This window comes from Chenopodium album, chromosome 26 (genome assembly GCF_948465745.1).
Source record: "Chenopodium album chromosome 26, dcCheAlbu1.1, whole genome shotgun sequence".
NCBI lineage: Eukaryota > Viridiplantae > Streptophyta > Magnoliopsida > Caryophyllales > Amaranthaceae > Chenopodium > Chenopodium album.
The window spans coordinates 28,779,897-28,804,833 of record NC_137859.1 but is presented as its reverse complement, the minus strand read 5'-3'; the positions used below and the strand labels follow the sequence as shown (position 1 = coordinate 28,804,833).

At 38.6% G+C, this 24,937-nt stretch overlaps 1 protein-coding gene across 1 annotated transcript; it reads left to right on the top strand.

The window, feature by feature from the left end:
- Positions 1-1,569: 1,569 nt before the first annotated feature.
- LOC145616986 (uncharacterized) lies at positions 1,570-23,106 on the top strand. Its single transcript, XM_081671695.1, has 2 exons — positions 1,570-1,990; positions 22,697-23,106. The coding sequence occupies exons 1-2, from the start codon at positions 1,570-1,572 to the stop codon at positions 23,104-23,106; spliced, it is 831 nt and encodes a 276-aa protein (XP_081527821.1).
- Positions 23,107-24,937: the final 1,831 nt, after the last annotated feature.

The window sequence follows — 24,937 nt, the reverse complement described above, 5'->3', positions numbered from 1 at the left end:
AATTCTAGTCTTGATTAACAAAAGAGTACTATGTGAATTACTGAATTAAAAGTTTGTTAAAGTGATCAAACAACACTAATTAATCAATTAAAGTTATTTAAACAATAAAAGAAAAGTGATTTATCTAAGTGCTAAGGAAACTAACCGTTCTTCTTTTATGCTAAATCTCCGTCTTATGCGTTTATGGACTTTCTTTCTTCTTCGTACCTCCAAGAGCTTCAATGGACGGATTAGGGTTGAAGTGTAGTTGGGAAGAAAGAGGAAAAAAGTCAGTATGATAGTAAGAGGGTTTGAGAGAGATTAGAGTTTTAAGAATTTAGGGCTTAGTATTATGATTTTTCTATTTGTTTAGTGCTGAACAAAGACCCCTATTTATAGGCGTAGGAATCTAGGTTTAGGGTTTTAGAGCCACGGCGTCAAGTGGTGCGCGCAACTCTCTGGGTCGCGCTGGGTGCCGCGCACATCTCAATGAGTTGCGCTGGGTTGCGGTTTGCCATAACGAATACGCATTTTTAAAACTTCCATAACTTTTGATTGCAAAGTCGGAATAAGGCGTGTGAGATATCATTGGAAAGCTCTGAATGTCTATTTTCCAATTCCGTTAGATTTAGGTTTAAATCTTTTATGGATCAAAAGATATGGCCGTTGGAGTTCAAGGGTGTTGGTTTTAGGGTCCGGTTTAGTATTTTAATGATAACTTCTTCGTTTTAGCTCGAAATTGGGCTTATAATATACCGTTGGAACGCTCTTTGAAAGAGCTATCCATATGTATAGGTATTGAACGGGAATTTAATAGTTGTCTTATCTGTTTGGCTCGATTTTCAACAATGTAAGATCCGTTGGATCCAATCATTGCTTTTGACGCATTTGGGTTTGTTATTAATCAAGTTTAAACATGTATGAACACGTTTTAGGCCTAATTAGTAATCAGACAAGGCTCTAAGATAACTTGATCTCAAATATGGGTTTTAGCTTACTTCATAATGCTTTTCGTAGTCCATAAACACTTCAACTTTGATTTAGCATGGAGAACGGTTTTTGTAACATTATCGCACTTCCTTTCGGGACAAGAGGACAAAAGTAAATGTCTACTATATTTCATTTTACATAATCATACTTTTATTTTGTACTAGTATTATATTATATTTACAATATATATCAATTAATTACATTATGTTATGTTCAATAACTTTTAGCTGATAGTTCAAACCCATAAGGGAAAATTCCTAGAAACGCCACTGGTCTATTTCTTTCTTGTGAATAATGTTTGAACAATTATACCCTTTAAAATATCATCTATTTACTTATTTGATTAATATAAATTAATTTCTTTTTTTTGGAAATATTAAGACTAGTATGAGGATATTTATACCCTTACAAAAATTTAATTACATGTTTTTCCAAATTAATGATGTCAACTACAATAAATAACATAAGGATTGTAAAACAGTGCGAATTAGAGAAGTGCAAAATAGGGTATCTTCATCTCAGGTACCTAGTTCTTCTTCTTCTAAGAACTTACTGCAATTATCAATTGATGATGTTTCGAATGAAATTGCATATTGGAATATGGGTGTTGTGGATTTTGTAATTGGGGGAAACCCATTTCTGAATTCTTTTACTAGGTTTTGTCATCGTATTTGGGGTGCGAGGAACATTGATAAGGTGATTCCGATTAAGAAAGGGTTTTTTCTAATTAGATTCTTGAATGTTGAGTCTAAGGAAAAAGCTCTGAATTCTGCTCACTTAATGTTTGATAATTGCTCTGTTTTCTTCAAACAATGGGTTGATGGTATGGAGATTGATAGTAATGAATTCACTAGATTCCCTGTTTGGATTCAATTACCTGAACTTCCTTTGAAATTTTGGGGTAAGAATTGCTTAGAAAAGATTATGCGTCTTGTTGGGACTCCAATCAAACCGGATTCTGCTACACAAAAGAAAGAGAGGATTAAGTTTGCTAGATATTTGATTGAGTTGGATCTAGATGGTGAGTTCATTTTTGGATATTGTAGGGAATATTTCAAGCATTATGATAACCCCAAACTTGAACCCCACTGTGATCATACACTAAAGTACGGTGGCGTTCCAAAGGGAAAGACAAAGAGCAAAAAGAGTCGCCAACAAGTTTTAGGAACTTGTAAACCTAAAAGACAATCCAAAATGACCATCAACTACTCCATAAGGTCTTGAACCAAACAGGGTCCGGGGATGAGGGTACGAATCCAATCTACAAAAGAAAGGACCGGCCCTATAAAATAGGCCTCTACTTTGTTCTGCTCGTATTCATGTGCGTTTTTCGAAAACATACAAACACCATATTAAACCTAACCTGTTTATCTATGTTGGTTGAATATTAATGCACAAATAAGACTATTATTGGCGATCACTTGAATTAAAATCACATTAGCCTAAACCAAATTATTAATTATCTTATTAAGCGTGATTTCAAGTACAAATTCCCTTTAAACCTGCATAAAAGGCGTGATCAAGCAATAAAAATAAAAATATCAAGCAACATAATAATAAACGATAAATAAATAATAACGATGATAATAGCATGATAAGGCATAATAAAGCTTAATAATAATAGCAAGATCCTAGGCATGATACTAACAAGATTAATAACAAATCCCAGCATGTCACTAAACAATAAAGATCAAAGCTTTAAACCTAACATGGTACTAACATGATATTAGAAAGAATAAAGGCACCCTAAACATGATACTAGAAAGCATAAAATAACATCCTAACATGATACTAGAAAGCATTAAAAGCATCCTAACATGATACTAGGAATCATAAATAATAATAATCATGCAATCTACATTGTGAAAGAAATAGGAGGTAAGCTAATCTATTTACTTTGAAGCCTCGTACCTCTTTCTAATAACAAAATACACAAGTTAGTAAACTTCAATGAAAATCAATAAAGAACAATTAAAGAATTAAATTGAAATCAAATTAAATAAAGTTTTGACTAGTTTTGGACCAAACCCTCAGAAAATATCAAACCTTGCACGTCTAGGGCGAAGGCAACTTCGAACTTGGCTAAGAGATTCTAAGTCTAGTGAATGCGGAATATTGTTTGTAAAAGGCTAGTTTAGAAAAAGAGAGAGAAAGAAAGTAAGAATTAAGTAATTCTTGATGGGAGTTGATTGAGAGAATTGATTGGGAGAATTGATTAAGAGAATTGATGATGAGTGATAGTAATTGATGATTCTGAAAACAGGAATTCGGACGCTATTTATAATGAAAATAGTCCGGAAAATCATAGAATTTGATAAGGAATAAAACTCCACGCTGTCGCCAGGAATTAACTCTGTCGCGACGCGACAATGTCTGTCGCGAGGCGACAGGGTCTGTCGCGAGGCGACAGACTTGTCGTTTGGCGACAGCCTGTATTAGCGCGTTTTTCTTCACGCGGAATCCGATCTTTAATCAACTTGATCTACGGAATCCGTACAGAAGATAAAATACATATTTTTAAGATAACAAAACAATATTTTATTCCAAATAAAAATCTTTTAAAGATAATTAATTATTAAATCTAACAATATTAGAATTAAAAGGAACTTTCTAGAAACTTCTAGAAAACTATAATTAATACTAATAATTTTAGGAATAATAATTAATATTGGGCCCTCCTCTAGATCATTGGGCCGTATTAAAATAATTAAACGTGCCCAGTTTAGTATTTTGGCCATAACTTCCTCATTATTCATCGGAATTGGGCTCATAATATATCGTTGGAAAGGTCTCTTCGAGCCCCATCCATCTACACTATTATTGGACCTTAATTATGGACCAAACTAAACTGGTTCGGCTATTTTCAAATAAATAAAGTCATTTTCAAAATCAGAGAGAAAAGAATTTAATAAAACTAAACCGCAACACTCGACTTTCAAATCACTTTCACCTAATTCGATAATGACACAACGTGCAAGGAATTCATCACCGAGTTTGGTTTTGGGGAGACACAAATGGGTGTCTACAAAAGCCCCCACTTTGACTGAGTTTGAAGAAACTTATGTTTCGAAAAACGAGAGTCAAAGTATCGATAGGGACGGAGAATGATTCAAAATGTTCTGCAATTCCAAATCATTCTTATAACGCCGATACCTGCAAACTAATCATTAGTTAAACAGATAAAAGAGTTAAGAAACGTGTATCTTGCACCGTCGAGCACATGTCTCTGAAAGTAACCGTTTTGTTGTTGCTTCATATGTTGTTCGTGACAACCTCCACTGTGCCTCGTGAACGCCATCGTTGAAGATAACCATATGTCGTCGCCTTCAATATTCTTGGTGACAATCCTCCACAGTATTTCGGGAACATCGTCGAAAATAACTGTATGTCGTCATCTTCTAGGTGTGGCCGTACATCGCCACGGCAGTATGTCGCCGCTATAGACAATCTCTTCTTTACCTTGAGGGACCGTCGAAGGTGACCTTACTTCGCCATCTCCACTATTTGTGACACTACCTCGCCACGACCGTGCTTCGCCGCTAGACAACTCCTCTTTATGTTGAGACATTGCCAAAGAATCATTTTACCTATTGACCCTTAATATCATTATTCATCATTGTTTTTATATTTGCCTTTGTAAACAATTACTTTGGTGCATCTATTGAACCAATATTTCGGTGCCTTATTTGTTGAACCATTATTTCGGTGCCTTATTATGAGCCAATACTTAGGCGCTTTAAGCTAAAGTGAGACGATCTTCATCAAGTCGATCACTTAGTGCATTTTGATCAAGCTGACTAAATCATGTCAATTCACTTAAAGGGGCTAACTGGCGTACCAAGAAACCCAAATTACTAAACTGGACCAAAAAAACCATAAGGAGAGGCCCAGTGCTCTGTCGCCGCTTCAGCGCTGGCCAAAGACATCTGTCGCGAGCTTTTGCATCTGTCGCCGCACGATAGAGACTGTCGCCTCGCGACAATTCTGTCGTTTGGCGACAGAATCGGGGTTTTAAACCCGTCTTCTTCTTCTTTCTCATTTCGCTGCTCTGCTTCACGAAACTCACGAAAATCTTCACTTTACTCGTTCTCGCTCATTTCTCAACCAAATTCGCTCAAACTTGTTGCAAATCGAAGCTTTTCTCATCTATTTTCCCGATCTATGTAAGTTTTGCTCAAACTCTACTCGGTTTTTGACGAATTATCCGTTCTTGTTCGCGTGTTTTTCGAAAATGCTTTTGCTTAATTTGCTTTGTTTGTTGAATTTTATGCCTTGAATTTGTTTAATCATGCTTGTACATTACCTTGGGAGTATTTTGAGACTTGTTTGACTCAATTTGGTGAAGAAATGAACAATTCACCATTGTTGGACCTCTTAAGGTCGTGAAGAACAATGTGGGTCGTTCTTTGCATTTTTACTACTTTTACTTGTATAATTTTTCACAATATTCATCATATGTTTGCAAGAAATTGTTTATTTGCTTAAAGAACACTTCCATGCTTGTTTGAAATTTTGCTCTGTTTTAGTACTACGTACTCTGTTTTTTGTGAACATAGTATCATGCGGCCTAGGCGAACTTTAGATACTGTAGAGACTTAAGCTTAATTACTTTTACATACTTTAGCATGGCTAGACAACGTGGTTCCGGTTCTCGGTCGAGGGACACGCGTCGAGAGGACGAGCCCACCAGCGAGGGCGAGGACGTGCCTTCTACTTCCAGGCTGGGTCTCATGCCTGATTAGGACGAGCGCACCTTGTTTCACGCGCCGGTGCATCATTTGTCGGAGCGGATCCGACGAGGTCTAGCGAGTGGGAGGACCCGTAGCCATGGCTCGGGTAATTCCACCATCATTTCTCTGTACGACAACTTCATCTGCCGCGATGAGGGGCTTCGTTGTCTTTGGGAGTCATGTGGATTGACTCCCCTGCTGCAGGCCACCCGGGCCATGTTTTCATACGATGGGGGTAACCTCGTCGTTCGGGCTTTGGTGGAGTTCTTTTGGGACACCACCAACACTTTTCACTTTCCCTGGGGTGAGATGACAGTCACTCCAGCTGACTTTAGTCTCATCACGGGGCTAGAGTTCCAGTCTACTCCCCTGCCTTTCGATGCCGGCGTTACTGTTTATTCGCCAGAGGTTTTGGAGTTATTGGGGCCGATCGTTATTCGGGCCCAGGCTGAGGCTCAGTCGGGACAGCTGAGTTCCCGATGCATTCGTCGCTGCACGCTGGCTGCAGCTTTCGAGGATGATGCGACTACCCGAGAGCAGCGGGTGCGCATCTTTGTGCTGATTCTGCTATCAGGGACGTTTTCCCCTGATCGAGGTAGTAGAGTACTACTGTACTACCTGTCTGCTGTTCGCGACCTCCAGTTGGTCGGGACATATGACTGGGCCAGCATGGCCTATGCTGATTTTCTACTGGGCTTACGGCGCTCCTGTCATCACAAGGCCCTGTCTGGAGAGGCTGCCCTTTCCAGTTTCTGGAGGGTCGTAGAGGTATATCTCTTTTTTCCTATTTAGGCTTTAACTCTAGATTTAGAAGCACAATCTTTACTGGTTTTCATTTTTTGTATAGATCTGGTTCTACGAGTACTTCCCTTCTCTCGCGCCTACGAGGCCTTCTCCTCGCGTGCTCCCCATTGCTGCTAGTTGGGGAGGCCGTAGAGGTCCGCCGGAGGTGCTACGCCTTCGAGAGATGATCCTCACGGTAGGTTTTTCTTTAATTCGTACTTTCTCTTTTATCACCTTTTGGCGTTAGTATCTTACTTAGTAATGTTTCAGGAGCCCAGCCCGGTCTATCGACCTTGGGCTGCTTTCCCTATCTCTGCGCTGGCGGTGCAGTATACAGCTGAGCGTCGTTACTTTCTGGGGACGTACGACGCGGTGGTCTACCTGGGGGAGAGGGTAGCCATCCAACACTCTTCAGATACCTTTGTCGTCCCCGCTCCTCCACCTCGGCATATGTTCCACGATGCCTTACAGCGGGATCGTGCTAGTGGGCCTGCCCGGGGCACTCCTTGGAGGTCTTATGTTCTCCTTGAGCAGAGCTATGAGGAGGACCTGCTGCCGTTACTGGCGCCGGCTCCTGTCCTTTCTGAGGAGGCAGCGGTATGTTTTCATTTATTTAACTTATCTTTCTTTAGGTAGCCCCCAAGTATCTTTTTAAACTTTTCATTCTTAGCAGGCTGGTCCTAGGGAGTTCATCCCTCCGAGGATGTCTATACGCTACCAGGGCACGTATGGGCCGATCGAGGAGCTTATTCCGCCAGCTCCAGAGGGAGAGCAGTTTGTGGAGCGGTTTATTCCTCGTCACCAGACTCGAGTAAGTAGTTTTTCCGTACCATCCTTATGTTGGCTTTATAATTGTTATTGACTTTGATTATTTTGGCAGTTCTCTCGTGAGGTGGTGACGGCTATGGCCAGGTGCATAGACGCCTTTCGCAGCCAGCTTGTGAGGTTGCGAAACCGTGCTACCTGTCGTAGCAATGACGCAGAGGAGGTATTACTTTTGCTTTCATTACTTTTGACTTTATTTTCGTTGCATTTGCTAACTTTGATTTACTTTTGCAGGGGCAGCCTATTCCTTCTCCACGCACTTGATCGAGGCCCGAGCCTAGGAGGGAGACTACCAGGTCCGACTCGAGGCGTCGCCGGACTACTTCCGGTGGTCGAGGTTGTCGTTCTGAGGCCGCCGCTGTAGAGGATTCGGCGTCATCACCTGAGGACGTTTCGACCGGGCCGACCGTTCGAGGTGGGATGGGTGGTGAATATACGAGTTTGGCTCGTCGTCGCAGCAGCCTTTGCAGCCCCAGCCTCTTTCCGTCGGATTTCAGGGTGAGGTTAGGTGGCCTGGCCCTGAGCTGCCGTTTGCACCGCCTGGTGGTTCAGGGGACGATGATGGACATACTCCGCGGAGTAGGACATTTTTCGATACATTCGGCATTCCTCGCGATTTGCGACCTCCGGCGTCATAGTTGTACCTGTGTTTATTTTATTTTTTTTTTAGTTTTGTAGGACTTTATCTATTGTGTTCATATAACTCATGTACTAGACACTTGTATATATATGCACTTTATTATTTATTAAACATTTTATTTGCCTAATTTATTATTTTATAACGAATGTGTTGTGCATGTAAGTGTGTGAGAAAGTGTAATTTTTGCGCGAAATTTTTTCCGTCATTTTTAATATTAGTGGAGGGTACCGACTCTCTCCCAAAAAAAAAAAAAGAAATGAAAAAAGGAAAATGAAGGAAGAAAATATGATAAGCTTGAAATTATTTAAGCTTTAATATGATATAATGATAATAATAATAATAATAATAAAGGTAATAGAAATATTAAGGGTATACGAATAGGAATAGAACAGTAAGTCAAGTCAAAGTCGAAATCAAATACGTAAAAACACGGTTTCCTACGCGCAATAGGTGTCGCTGCAAAGAAATAAACTGGCGCCGCGTAAATCATTCTGTCGCCACGCGACAGGGTTTGTCGCCACGCGACAATTTTGTCGCCTGGCGACAGACGCGCTTTCCTGTTTCCTACAGGAATTGAAGTCTTTAGCTAAAAGAACTTTTTGTGGATACATGGATGAATGGTGTCGTCACTTAACTGCTAAAGACAAAAAAGCGTTAGATATTTCTCATATGGGGGGTATGTTTGGAATCAAGGGGATGAATCTTGATATTTACTTTATTTATTCTGCCATAGACTATTGGGATATTGATACTCATTGTTTTAGATTTTTTCATGATGAAATATGTCCTTTACCGGAAGAATTTGGAGCCATTATAGGATATTATTCCACAGATCTTGCGGTAATGCCTAGAATCAATGAATATTATTATAAGGATTTTGAACACTTTTTTTATTTGAGGGGTACGGCTTTAAAACATATAGTGCATGGTAACACAGTTGATTTGACAGAATTTGCACATTATTTTTACGATAATCCTAATCCAGATTTCCGTGTCTGTAAGAGAAGGGCTTTTCTTTATTGCTTATTTAACCAATTGCTCTTAGTTAGTGGTAAGGATAATGAAGGCCAATCAATGATTATATCTGTTATAGAACAAGTTGAATCTGGGAGAAATCCAATGCCACTAATTGTTGGAGAGACTATGCTATGGTTAGATGCACTAAGAAAGAATTCAAGAGCACCTTTAAGGGGTTCTCCAATTTTGTTACAGGTATAAAATAATGCTATTTTTTAATTTATCAAGAACTAAAGAATATTATTTTACACTGTAATATTAATTAAATACATATTTTGCAGATATGGCTCATGGAGAGGTTGAAGCTTATTAATCCTCCTGACGATATACACACGTATGTTCCAAATTGCATAGTCCGGTGAAAGAAACGATTTTTTAAAATAGGTCGCCGTGAGTGGAGCAAGGTGTTTGCTACCGGTGACTTTACCATAAAGTGGGTTGTTCCTTGGTGGAAGATTGAGGCGATGATTCGTTGTAGTAACCAAGCATATTGTCGTCTCCCGAGCTTGTCGAGATTAACTTTTTATTTTCCTTGTAGAGTTATGAGACAATATGGTCTTGCACAAACTATCCCTACAGGAGATCTCCGCCGTCCTTATGAATTTCCTGTGTCACAAGAGATCGAGCGTTTTGATGGACACTGGAGTGGTAGGCCCTTATGGGAGGTGATTACCCATAAGGAGCCACCTTGCTTGTCAAATAAAGTGAAGCAATGGCTTGATGGAAGATTCCAAAAATCTCAAGTCAAAATTGAGAAGACCAATGTGAAGGATCGTCTAGGTGACAAAAAGGTCCCTACTAAAGAACGTCTAGGGGAAAGAATTGAATTCAAGACTCCTATTATGCCTAGAAAGAAGAGTTCTAAGAAAAATCAAGGAAAAAGAAAAGTTGACTCTACTAAGAAGGAAGCTTGGGTAGAGAAGAAACATGGAGTTCTAGCGGAGGGAGAAACTATCTATACTAAAATAGAGTGTAGATCTTCTAATGGTTGTCTCCTAGCAAAGGTTATGGATCAAGAGGAAGAGAATGAAGACACAAATTGGAAAAGAATCAAGAAAGAGAAAAAAGATTAGAGCATTGCTTTTCCTTTGATTTATTAGACAAAGTTAATTTGTTTTAGTTAATTTTTCAGCTTTTATTTTATCAATAACGTACTTTCTTTATTAATTAATAAAATTTCAGCTTTTATTTTAATTAACTGTCAATTAAAGCAATGAAAACAATTACAACATTTATTTTTCGGAGAATTAATTCGAGTACGGAAGTCGAATAAATTTCCAGAATATGTGAAACTTGTCTAGACACTCGCAGAAAGCTGGCGCTGCTATCTGATGCACTGTCGCTGACGATTTGGCTCTGTCGCCTGGCGACAAAATTGTCGTCTGGCGACAGAGTCTATTTTCTGGCGCCGGTCTTGAAATTTTGCGGACATGCATTTTTTTCTTCGGGGATACTGAATTTAAAGAGATTAAAGTGGCCGCACCCTGTATGGGTTGCCTACGTATCCTTTACTTAAGGAATCAGGCCAAACGTAGCTCTCTTGAGTGTTTCACTCAAGTACTTATGGGTAGTATTTCTTAAGTTGGTCAAGGTTTGTCATGTTTGAAAATTCATTGCCATCCATATCAGCTAATTTAGCCGCGCCTCCTGACAGGATTGTTTTGACAATATATGGTCCAGACCAATTAGGCCGGAATTTGCCTCTTGGATCTAAAACGTTTTTCCTTAATGCTTTTAATACCAAGTCCCCAACCTTGATATTTCTAGTCTTGACCTTTTTATTGAAATGTCTAGCCATGCGGGTTTGATAACATTGGGTATGATGTAGAGCTTCTAGTCGCTTTTCATCGAGTAGGATTAGCTCTTCATATCGTGCTCTAGTCCATTCAACTTCATCGAGTTTACTTTCTAACACAATGCGTAAAGAAGGTATTTCTAACTCTACAGGTTGTACGGCATCCATTCCATATACTAAGTTGAATGGCGTATTTCCTGTTGATGTTCGGATTGACGTGCGATAACCCCACAGTGCGAAGTGAAGTTTGTCAGGCCAATCCTTATAATTTTCAGTCATTTTTTCAATGATCGTTTTCAAATTTTTATTAGCGGCCTCAACTGCTCCATTTGCTTGAGGTCTATACGGGGAAGAATGATGATATTGAATGCCATACTTTTGTAACAATTCTTCACATTCGGCTTGAAAGTGAGTTCCATTGTCACTTATCATTTCATGCGGGACTCCGTATCGACAAATTATGTTTCTTTCGATAAAGAGTGCTACATGTTTGGCGGTGAGTTTGGCATATGATTGTGCTTCCACCCACTTTGTGAAGTAATCTATTGCAACTAAGATGTATTCATGACCTCCCGTTCCGGGAGGTGTAATCTTTCCAATTATGTCTATTCCCTATGTAGAGAAAGGCCATGGTGAAGTGTAGGTGTAGAGAAGAGATGGTGGGATATGTTGCAAATTTGCGTAAATTTGACATTTTGGGCATCTTTTTACATATTGATGACAATCTTTATTCATGGTAGTCCAGTAATATCCTTCTCGCATTATCTTTTGGACTAGCATTTTACCGTTAACATGTGTTCCGCATATACCTTCATGGATTACTCTCATAGCTCTTTGAGCATCTTTTTTGCCTACACATAATAGAGCTCGACCCTTAGGTACCGTTTTGTGTAGTTCATTTCCTATGAGTACAAACTGGGAAGCTAAAAGTCTTAATGCTCTTTTCGCTCTTTTGTCGGCATGAGGAGGATATTCTCCTTTGGTGACATAATTTAATATATCTATGAACCATGGTTCCTCCTCTGGTTCCTCTTCTTCAATTACTTCGTCATCCTCTATGGCTTGGATATATGCTGGTTTATGCCTTTTTTCTATGGTTAAAGGCATTTGCTCAATTTCCTTAGGTATTCTAACCATTGAGGCTAGTCTTGCCAAGGCATCGGCAAATTGGTTTTCCTCTCTAGGTAGGTAAGTGTATTCCACTTTTTCCAATTGATCGGTGAGAGTTTCCAAATACGTTTGGTAAGGAGCTAAGCTTTCACTCCTAACCTTCCATCTTTTGGAAATTTGATTAATAATTAGGGAGGAATCTCCAAATATCCGGAGTTTCTTTACGCCTAAGGCTAAAGCGGTTTCGAGGCCTACCACACATGCTTCATATTCGGCTGCGTTGTTGGTGACGTCGAAATCTAATTTGATGGATATAGGGACATGTTCTTCTTTAGGTGATACTAACAAGACTCCTACGCCGCATCCCTTTTGGTTTGAGGCTCCATCAAAATATAGAGTCCATGTATCATCCTCTGTCATCATTAAACTTTCATCTGGGAATTCATTCTCTTCTAAGGGTGTTGAATCTTCTATTGGGAAATCTGCTAGAAAATCCGAGACCACTGATCCTTTAATCGCCTTTTGAGGCATAAACCTTATATCGAACTGGGCCAAATATACTATCCATCTTGAGATACGCCCGTTAAGCGTAGATCTTTCGAATAGGTATTTAAGGGGATCCATTCGTGAGACTACGTAAACGGTATGCACGAGCATGTAATGTCTCAATTTAGTTGTGGCCCACACCAACGCGAGGCACAGCTTTTCCAATGGTGTGTAGCGTGTTTCATACTCAAGCATTTTCTTACTTAAGTAGTAAATAGCATTTTCTTTGCTTTCTACCTCTTCTGCAAGCATGGCTCCCATTGTTTCCTTTGTGACTGTTAAGTATAGTCTTAAGAGTATTCCGGGGAGTGCTGGAGCTAATACGGGAGGATTCGAGAGATAGGCTTTGATCTTTTCAAAGGCTTTTTGACACTCATCGTCCCATATGATTGGTACATTTTTCTTAAGCTTTTTGAATATTGATTCGCATATCGTGGTTAACTTGGATATGAACCTACTTATGTATTGTAACCGGCCAATAAATCCTCCAATTTGCTTTTCGGTTTTGGGCGGTGGCATGGACATGATTGCTTTAATTTTGGTGGGATCTATCTCTATTCCTCTAGAGCTTATGACATATCCCAAGAGTTTCCCTGAGGTAACTCCAAAAGCACATTTGGAGGGGTTTAATCTCATGTTGTATTTTCTTAATCTTTCAAAGAACTTCTTTAAGGCTATTGGGTGTCCTTGGCGGTCTTTTGATTTTACAATCATGTCATCCACATAAACCTCCACTTCTTTATGCATCATATCATGGAGTAGGGCAGTTGCTGCTCGTTGATAAGTAGCACCCGCGTTTTTTAACCCGAATGGCATTACCGTGTAGCAATAAGTACCCCAAGGCGTTATGAATGTTGTCTTTTCCATATCTTCTTCGGCCATGAGGATTTGATTGTATCCTGCGTATCCATCTATAAACGAGAGAAGGGCATGGTTTGCTGTATTATCTACCAAAATATCGATGTGTGGTAAAGGGAAGTCGTCCTTTGGACTTGCCTTATTTAAATCTCGATAGTCGACACACATTCGAACTCTACCATCTTTTTTCGGAACCGGGACAACATTGGCGACCCATTCGGGGTATTTGGATACCCTGATAAAACCTGCAGTTATTTGTTTTTGTACTTCTTCTTTTATCTTAAGAGCCACGTCGGGTTTCATTCGACGTAACTTTTGTTTTACAGGTTTTATTCCTGGAATTAATGGTATGGTGTGTTGAGCTATTTCTCTATTAATGCCTGGCATATCTTCGTATGACCAAGCGAATACATCGATAAATTCTTTAAGTAGATTAATTAAATCGGTTCTTTCTTCTTTGTTTAGTGTTTGTCCGATTTTAACTTCTCTTTTAATGGTTGGATCTTTTGAGATATCAACCGTTTCTGTATCCTCAATTATTGGTGTCTTATTTTCAAGTGTTTCCATTGCTTTAATTATTTCTTTATCATTTTCATCATTAGTTAAGCAATGCTTGTCATCTTTAGATAAAGAAAAACAAGAGGAATACTGGGAAGAAGACATATTATTAAATTCAGAAATCATTACATCAAACAAAGAAATGTCCGTCAAGACTTGATTGCTAACTATCCTAGGAGTAGAAATAGAAGATGAGGGTGCTACAACTAAAGACTTAGAAGACTCGATAGGGGAAGACTCTAACTCAGACTCTGACTCAGGCGATTCTTCGAACATTGGTCCTTGTCCTGTAGTTACTGAAATCTTCTTTCCATTCGTAGTGATTATCTTCACCGTCTTGCGCCATCCACGCTCTTGATCTTCTATTGGAGTAATAAGTTTGGAGGGGTCAAAATTTTCACTTTGGAGAACTGCTTGGATAAGTGAAGAATCATCCTCCGTGTATCTTGATTCATTCTTTTCCCTTCCAAAGAGGAGTCCCATGACATTAAAGTCAAAACAAGGAGGTGCCTTTTCCTTATATATTGGAGCTGGGATCTTGTCTAGGAAACAACAATCCAAAAAGATTTCGAACCCAAGTTGCCTTATACCATTCACAACGAAGGGTTCAGGAAATTCATGACAAGGGTAGTCCTCTCCTTCTCTTATAAACTGTCCATTTAAAGTGAGAGGATATTGATCCATGGGTATTTCCTTTTTTTGTGTGCGGGCATTTCTTCGTGCCCTCGATTTTTCCTGGGCCCGTTTAAGGTCTTCGCGAGTTGGTTCAAAACCAAGTCCGAAAGTATCCAATTTAGGGAGGCCAGGTAAGCCCACGTGTTTAGCTATTCCTTTCTTCTTTCCTAGAGTCATTCTAGGAAAGTGTCCTTGCTTCCTTAGGATAGCATTTGTTGTCATGTTTGAGTGGAGGTCATAATGAAGAGGGGTCCTTTCATCTTCCTCTATTAAGGAGACCTCTTCGCTAAAGCCCCACAAATCTTCATCATTTTCATCATGTTCCACATTAATTAGTGGATTTTCTACTGTTTTGATCCTCATAGATGAAGCATCAATGGTAATTGGAATGCCTCCAACTATAGCCTTTAATTGTTGATGAAGAGACGAAGGGACGACCTTTAAATCATGAAGCCAAGGGCGTCCCAATAGCAAGTTAAAGGATGCCTTGATATCTACTACTTGAAATGTAGTGGCATGCTCAATTGCACCCGCCGTTATATTCATGGTAATTGTCCCTAGTGCTTGACGACGCGAATTATCATAAGCTCTTATGCCCTGGGTTGACGGGGATAAATCCTCATCTCTTATTCCCAACATTCTTGCGGTTCTAAGTGGGCACACATTAATTGCTGAACCGTTATCCACAAGAGTCATAGGGACGTTCATTCTTTTGCATATGACTGTGAGGTTTAGGGCTTTATTGTGTTTGTCACCTTCCGGTGGTAGATCTTTATCCGAAAAAGTGACTAAATTAATTGGACTTGGGAGGTCACTTGTGAGGAAGTTAGCAAGTCCCTCAGGAGTGGTGTCCGAATCTATGCCTACTTTAGCCAGCGCATCCATGACTGCAACTCTATGTTCTCGAGATGTGGCTAAGAGTTTCCATACATTCATTTCCACTTTAGTCTTTTTTAATTGTTTGACAACGTCGTTGTCTTCTATAATAGGCACGGGAATTTGCTGAATAGAAGGTATGGGTTGTGTTAAAATGGGAGGTTGTATTCTCCCAGACCTAGTGAGGACATCTATGGGTGAATCTTCCTCGTCCCAAATGTCACTTACTGGGTATACTGTTGATAGAGGGGTTTCTTCAATGTCTTTAAGGTAAACATCCTCATCGTCACTGTCCCATACTCCATTAATCATGGCATCTTGTGGAAGTTGAACTAATTTCTTCTCATCAATCAAACGTTGAACCAAGTCCTTAAACTTGAAGCATTGCTCTATTGTATGTCCCCCTGATTGATGATATGAACAATAGTATTTGTCTGTTCTTTTCAGCGATTCAAATGGTCTTGGTTCGAGAGGTTGAATTTTTCCATTCTCGAAGAGCATTTTGAACATGTTTGTGTATGATGTCCCAATTGGAGTATATTTCCTATTATTCTTTTTGGGAGTGTCAATTACTTGGAGAGAAAAAGGTTTCTTCTGTTTAAGTGGGGGTTTACTTTTAAGTAACTCATTTTTCTCCTTTATAGCCTCGAAGGTTTGTGAGATTAGCTTTTTCAATTCCGACAATACTAATGTCAATGCCAATACTTCTTGCTTAGTTGCAGGTTCCTGACCAGGGAATTCGAGAGCATCTTCGAAGACTTCTTCTTCAATGATCTCGATAGGCTCTATGAGATTAGATGGATCCTCTTGGTTTTCTTCGTCGGAAATAGCCAAAGAATCTGATAGCGGTGCGGTATTGATACTTGGCTTCTTACTTGCAGGAGGCAATGGAAGCTTGTTACTATCGATCAAGTCTTGAATGGCTTCCTTTAGTCTCCAACAATTTTCTGTAGGATGACCCCTACCTTGGTGATATTTGCAATGTGCATTTGGGTTCCAGCTAGCCGTTCTCCTTTCGACAGGTGGGTCCCCAAATGGTCCAATAGGAGTCATAAGACCTTTTTGATGGGAAGGAGAACTGTAAGTCGTTGGGCTACTACCCCACCCTATCAAACAAAATTTGTAACTTAACAAACCCCTATTTAGCGTAGTGGTAAGTCAAGGTCGAACCCAAGGGAATGGAGGTCAAATGCACGATGCCTAAATCAAGCTATTTCGAAGTCAAGAAGGGGTTTATGGTAGAAACTAAGGCTAAACTAGGCGATGCAAAAGCTTATATGAAATCAATCTAAAGACACTAGGGCAATGGATCCACATGCAATTGTAATGGAAACGGTAATTCGGGAGGTCAAACCGACTAAGTCAAGTGATATGAAGGAAGATCATCATGTATCCAAAAGAGCATACTAAGATGGTTCACCTAGAGGTCTAACTAGCGTCAACTACGCTAAACACTACCTAGGGAACGTCACAAAGCACCTCAATCGTGAAATTGCAAGTTTACTAATCAATGGTCCGTATCATAGCAAGCTTACAATGCAATCTAGTGTATTAATCAAAGATGGCCAAACCTCAATTAATCACACACATGCACATGAAATATCAACCAAATTTAATCATATCATCAACTCTATCAATTATCCCCAAATTACACTAATCCATTATTCATACATGCTTCACCATTTCCCTAGCTAGGAAACTACTCACTAGCCATAGGAATTAAGATCAAAACTACAACAATCATCAATTTCATCATCAACATAATTGAAATCAAAGATTAAACCAACAATCAATCAAAATCAATCAAAATTCTATCAATAACCAAATCAATCATCAATAACATGGAAAACAAATGAAATCAACTAAAATCAAACTTGTATTGAAATCAAGAAGAAAATCCTTACAAAACTTTGATCTAAAGATCAAATACAATGAGGAATCCTTGAGCAATCACCAAAAATCATGAGTTTCTCTCTCTAAAGTTCTTGAGTTTCTCTCTCTAAAATTCTCCCAAATACTAACTATCAAATTCAATCTCAAACTTCTTTCTAAAAATAGGTAGAAAAAACTATATATACAAAGAGGAGGTCGGTAATGACGCCCAAATATAGACCCTCGTAAGTGCGGGCGCTCGGAGGAGAGAGAATGGTGCGCACGGGACACACCCAGACTGGTGCGCCCGCACGCACCTGGTGTGCGGCCGCACACGACCAATGTGCGGCCGCACACTCCCTTGGTGCGCCCGCACCTGGCTGGGTCTTTCCCCCTTCTTCTCTTTGTCCTAGCTCAAGCGGTGCACACATCCTAGATGATGATGATGGAGGACAAAGTAGGCAGAAACTTTCTTGAATTTCTTGAAGAGTATAAGCCGTGAGGAAGGCATAAACAAAGCCTTGAAGCTTGCCCCTTGGATCCACCTTTGACTTGGAGCTTCTTGCACCTTCTTTAGGCATGAAAACAATGAAAACTCATAGAGAGAAAGCTCGAGAATTCTTGGACAATCAATTACCACCTACAAACAAATGATAAAAAGCAAGTAAAAGAGAAAAATAACAAGTAAACTAGAAAAAGCATGAAATAGAGAATCTAACTACAAAAAGCATAAAATGAAGAAAACAAGAATAAAACTAAGGAAAACTAAAGAAAAGAGAGATAAAAAGAAATAAAAATCATTCAAAAAGAAATCAAATGAGTGCCATAAATGTCACTCATCACTTTTGCATGTAAGCGATCAAATGCGGTGTCATAACTCATACCAATAGGAGTATAATTCTTCCTAAATGGTTTCTTTTGTCCTTAATTATTATTCATTGCCAACACTTCATTAAGAGGAAAAGTGCTAACATTATTTGAGTGGGTAGATTTGGATGAAGAAGGATTATCGTTCTTCTTATTTTTCCAGCCACTACTTGAGTTGTTATTAGCAACTTTCTGTTTAGCAAGGTCATCTTCAATGTTAATTCCAATATCATATACAGCTTTGAAAGTGTTTAAGTTGCTTTGGTACTTAAGGTGCTTAGAATATTTTTCTTGAAGGTTCTTAATGAACATCCTCACGGATTCTTTTTCACTAGGCACTTCAACCATTTTTGCAGTAGTTTCCCTCCATTTATTGAAGAAGGAGGTGAAACCCTCATTTTCTTTTTGTTTTAGCATTTCTAATTCTCTATGATCGGTTTCAACTTGTATATTGCATTTATACCTTTCAATGAAAGCGCTCACAATAGATTCCCAACTAGAGGTCTTTTCTTTATCAAGTGAAAAGTACCACTGTTGACATACAGCCTCTAAGGATAATGAAAATACAGAATGAAATGCTTTTCTATCTATGCCTTTAATACTCATTACAGTTTCAAAAGCTCTTAAATGAAAATAAGGATTATCCATAGCCTTGAACTTAGGGATGTCATTGGGATTGAACTTTTATGGAAGAAGGTCCTTATCCACCGAGACCCCTTGGGAGCTAATCTCTTGAAATCTGAAGTCGTTGGACAATTTGCCCAAGCTTTCCTGGATTAGGTCCATTTGTTTTTGTTTTTCAGGATTACTTATTTGCAGCGATAGGTTTTGCAACATTTCAGCCAAGTTGGCTACCTGTCCCTTGACTTCATTAAGTTCTTCTTGACTAGCCATTGCCTTCTTAGCTTTCCTTTTCCTACCGATTGGTTTGTCAAAAAGTAAAACTTGAACATAAGTGTTGTCCTTGATTAAACACCCTTCCTTTCTTGACCACGCGCTGTAATTTAAACCATATTTGTTTTAATATTTGACTCTAATTGACTTGACTTTATGTTCAAAAGATTAAAAGAAAAAGAAAAAATGATGGGGTATAAAGTGGGGTATATATTTTAAGGGAAATTAAAAACTGGAGGATTAATATCCGACTTACCCCCCAAAAAAAATGACGGAAAACACGCATTCAAGACTCTCTAGACATGGTCATAATGTGACAAACATGTTGTGTGTGTGTTTTATGTGTATATGAGTGACATGCTTTGACTACTAGTGTATGACCATGGGACTTTTAAGTGCCTAAACTCAATTAAAGACTTAAACATGGTTTGAAATATTAACAAACGGATTAATCCGACTAGTAGACTGTTAATTAGACTCGTCGTGGTGACTCGAACAAGAAAACTGGATTGTCGCTAAAACAACAGGACTGTCGCCACTGTATAGAGCCTGTCGCCAGACGACAAAATTGTCGCCAGGCGACAGACACTAGACTGCAGCGCCACAGTCCAAATTCCTGCGCCATTGCTGGAACATTAATCTGGACTGTTTCCAGTAATTTACTCTAAATGGACATGCCTAAAGTCGTATTAAGTCGAATTGATTAATTTATTAACCTTTAATTAATTCAAGATTAATTAATTAATTAGACAAAGTCCTTTTAGTCATTAGTCAATTTATTTAGTCTTTAACACAAGTCAAACAAACGGTTAACACATATATAATATATACAAACAAGGGTGCACAAGCAGTTCACATAGTCACAATATGATGAGTTTGCAACCTAACCATGGCTCTAGTTCTCTAAAGTTCGAGGATATGGCTTAAGTCAAAAAGGTCCATGGTTAAGAATCCATATGCATTGCACACAAGCCTACCGGGAGGGTTGGAGCGAATGGACAGGATTCCGCGAGTTCGTGATGAAATCGAACTCGACGCCACGGTTTGGTGGATTCACAAACATTACACGTACCCAAATATGAACTTTGCACATGATAGTGGAATATTCCATTGGGCAGGTGAAGCAGGAACCCCCAGAGGGTTATATCCATATGTAGAACACATATGGGTTCAGAAAAGTGAGAAAATGACTCAATCAATAAGCAAAATCGAGCCAACAACACTAGAAATGGTCAAAGCAAGAAGGCAGACCCCTGGCTCGGTATTGGAAGAACTTGGCGCCAGACTACAGGGACTGTCGCCGCAAAAAAGCTTCTGTCGCCAAGCGACATAAACTTTTTACGGGCGACAAGCCCTGTTTTCTAGACGCTAGTTCCTACATGCCTTAGCAAGTTTCTGTGTTCTTCGAATTTTCCAGATTTCACATCATCTTTTCGATTCTAGTCATGAAAGATATTTCCCAAATTTCCTACGTGTAAAATTCCTATGGATTGACTCATGGGGTGCTCCCATGAGGACCTTTTAATGCATATGACAATAATGTTAATCAAATCACGCACATGAAATACTTAGAATTTTTCGAGTCTCATCCGCTCATTCTAAATAATTGCCAAAATTAAATAAATTTCAGGAATATAAATAGAAATCCTCCCCAGTGGAGTCGCCAAAAACTGTGGGGAATATTTCAAGCATTATGATAACCCCAAACTTGAACCCCACTGTGATCATACACTAAAGTACGGTGGCGTTCCAAAGGGAAAGACAAAGAGCAAAAAGAGTCGCCAACAAGTTTTAGGAACTTGTAAACCCAAAAGACAATCCAAAAGGACCATCAACTACTCCATAAGGTCTTGAACCAAACAGGGTCCGGGGATGAAGGTACGAATCCAATCTACAAAAGAAAGGACCCGCCCTAAAAAATAGGCCTCTACTTTGTTCTGCTCGTATTCATGTGCGTTTTTCGAAAACATACAAACACCATATTAAACCTAACCTGTTTATCTATGTTGGTTGAATATTAATGCACAAATAAGACTATTATTGGCGATCACTTAATTAAAATCACATTAGCCTAAACCAAATTATTAATTATCTTATTAAGCGTGATTTCAAGTACAAATTCCCTTTAAACCTGCATAAAAGGCGTGATCAAGCAATAAAAATAAAAATATCAAGCAACATAATAATAAACGATAAATAAATAATAACGATGATAATAGCATGATAAGGCATAATAAAGCTTAATAATAATAGCAAGATCCTAGGCATGATACTAACAAGATTAATAACAAATCCCAGCATGTCACTAAACAATAAAGATCAAAGCTTTAAACCTAACATGGTACTAATATGATATTAGAAAGAATAAAGGCACCCTAAACATGATACTAGAAAGCATAAAATAACATCCTAACATGATACTAGAAAGCATTAAAAGCATCCTAACATGTAACTAGGAATCATAAACAATAATAATCATGCAATCTACATTGTGAAAGAAATAGGAGGTAAGCTAATCTACTTACTTTGAAGCCTCGTACCTCTTTCTAATAACAAAATACACAAGTTAGTAAACTTCAATGAAAATCAATAAAGAACAATTAAAGAATTAAATTGAAATCAAATTAAATAAAGTTTTGACTAATTTTGGACCAAACCCTCAGAAAATATCAAACCTTGCACGTCTAGGGCGAAGGCAACTTCGAACTTGGCTAAGAGATTCTAAGTCTAGTGAATGCGGAATATTGTTTGTAAAAGGCTAGTTTAGAAAAAGAGAGAGAAAGAAAGTAAGAATTAAGTAATTCTTGATGGGAGTTGATTGAGAGAATTGATTGGGAGAATTGATTGAGAGAATTGATGATGAGTGATAGTAATTGATGATTCTGAAAACAGGAATTCGGACGCTATTTATAATGAAAATAGTCCGGAAAATCATAGAATTTGATAAGGAATAAAACTCCACGCTGTCGCCAGGAATTAACTCTGTCGCGACGCGACAATGTCTGTCGCGTGGCGACAGGGTCTGTCGCGAGGCGACAGGGTCTGTCGCGTGGCGACAGACTTGTCGTTTGGCGACAGCCTGTATTAGCGCGTTTTTCTTCACGCGGAATCCGATCTTTAATCAACTTGATCTACGGAATCCGTACAGAAGATAAAATACATATTTTTAAGATAACAAAACAATATTTTATTCCAAATAAAAATCTTTTAAAGATAATTAATTATTAAATCTAACAATATTAGAATTAAAAGGAACTTTCTAGAAACTTCTAGAACAAAAACTATAATTAATCCTAATAATTTTAGGAATAATAATTAATATTGGGCCCTCCTCTAGATAATTGGGCCGTATTAAAATAATTAAACGTGCCCAGTTTAGTATTTTGGCCATAACTTCCTCATTATGCATCGGAATTGGGCTCATAATATATCGTTGGAAAGGTCTCTTCGAGCCCCATCCATCTACACTATTATTGGACCTTAATTATGGACCAAACTAAACTGGTTCGGCTATTTTCAAATAAATAAAGTCATTTTCAAAATCAGAGAGAAAAGAATTTAATAAAACTAAACCGCAACACTCGACTTTCAAATCACTTTCACCTAATTCGATAATGACACAATGTGCAAGGCATTCATCACTGGGTTTGGTTGTGGGGAGACACAAATGGGTGTCTACAGATATGATTGAGTTCTTAGCTGAGAATGGGTCTTTGGTTCAACAGAAAGTTGTGTTTGAATGGAAACCAAAGAAGTGTAGTTCATGTTTGCAAATGGGGCATGTGGTTAATGACTGTAAGCAAACTAAGATGATGTGGAGACCTAAAGATGTACAAAGTCATAAGCATGCTACAAAAGTTGTGGATATTGATCCTGTTGCTGGAGTTAATGAACATCTTGATAGAAATCAAGGGTTTATTACTCAAAGAAAGAAGTCTAGCACTAGAGATAAGAGTGTTAGTCCTGTTATTATGGTGAGAAACTCTTTTGAGAGACTGATGGGTGTAGAGGATGAGGGTGGAGGGGATATGAATGCTGAGCATAATGAGTGTGGCGCCCCCACTCTGGGGCTAAAAGGTGATGATGGATAAGATACTGATCTAAAATGTGACGGGTATTAATGGCCTCTCTAAACAGAAGGAGGTTAAACAGTTTGTTTTGTCTCAAAAAGTTTGTTTGTGCTATGTGTTGGAAACAAAAATAAAAAATTATAATTTTCCTATGATACATAAGAATATGATTCAAGGTTGGGGAATTACAACTAATTTCTCAGTAGTAAAAGGGGGCAGAATCCTTGTTGCTTGGCTTCCTGATTTTTTCCAAGTTCAAGTGTTACAGATTCATGCTCAGTTCATTCATTTGAAGGTGAGGTATGTGGCTATATCTTGTAAATTTTTTCTCACAGTGGTGTGTGGTATGAATGATGGTGCTGAAAGAGAGCATCTTTGGAGTGGTGTGAAGGAGATAGGGAGGAATCTGCAGGACCCTTGGATTGTTTCTCGGGATTTTAATGCTCCTTTGAATTATGAGGATAGGTTGGGTAGACCTATTTCTTATAATGAGCTTGCTAGTTTTAGAGAATGTGTGCAGTTTAGTGAGCTTCAAGAAATGAAGTGTATTGGAAGTAAGTACACTTGGAATAACAAGCAAGATGGGGACAATAGAGTGTATTCCAAGATTGATAGAACCTTGATTAATGAGAAGTGGGTGTCTGTTTGTCGTGTAACTATGGTGCATGATCACCCTGAATTGTATTTTGATCATTGTCCTCCAATTATTAATTTGGAGAAGGTGAGTGCCGGAGGAAATAATTCTTTTAAGTTTCTAGATATGTGGGTGTCTTACCCTAAATATCAGCAAATTGCAAAGGAAGCTTGGGATCTGAATGTGTATGGAGTTAAGATGTACCAGGTTGTGAAAAGGTTGAAAGCTTTGAAGACTGAATTGGAAAAACTTCGTAGATGTGATTTCTCTGATATAGAAGTGAAGTTTACTAATGTAAAAGGTATATTAATGGATATTCAAAAGGAAATCCAGATTAATCAGGATGATAATAGTCTTAAAAATGTTGAGCTTGAGCTTTTGACTGAGTTTGCTGCTATTAGAAGTCAGTATTTTTCTTGGCTGTCTCAGAAAGCTAAGATTACTTGGCTTCAAGTTGGTGATGAGAATACAAAATTTTTCCATAGAAGTATAAAGATGAGAAGATACAGGAAAAGGGTGGTTGTAGTTAAGAGTGTTAGTGGAGATTGGTGTGATAATCCAGGTTCTGTAAATGCTGCATTTATAGTTATTACAAAGATCTTCTTGGGAGTGATCCTAGACAGAGAATTCAGATCAGTGAACAGGTTGTGAAAGAGGGTATGGGTTAAGTGATGCTCACGCTCAAATGTTAATTAGTCCTTTTTCAAAGAATGATGTGAAGAAAGCTATTTTTTTCTATTCCTAGAGTTAAGGCTCCAAGTCCTGATGGCTTCAATAACACCTTTTTTAAGGATTCTTGGCATATTATTGGTGAGCAGGTGACTGATGCTGTTTTACAGTTCTTTGAATCTGGTAAAATGCTTAAGGAGTTGAATTGTACTATCCTCACTTTGGTCCCTAAAGTGGAGCAACCTGAGTCAGTTACTGAGTTCAGGCCCATTGCTTGTTGCAATGTTTTTTACAAGTGCATTACCAAAATGATCTGTAGCAGATTGAAATAGGTTCCGCCTGATATTGTTGCCCAGAATCAGACAGGGTTTGTTGAAGGAAGTCAAATAATTCTAAATATCAGCATTGTTCAAAATATTGTGGCTAGATATGGAAGAAAATCTGCTCCTAGTGGCTGCTTATTGAAGATTGATTTTAGGAAAGCATATGATTCAGTCAAATGGGATTTCCTTGAAGAAATGTTGAAAGCTCTTAATTTCCCTGAGAAAT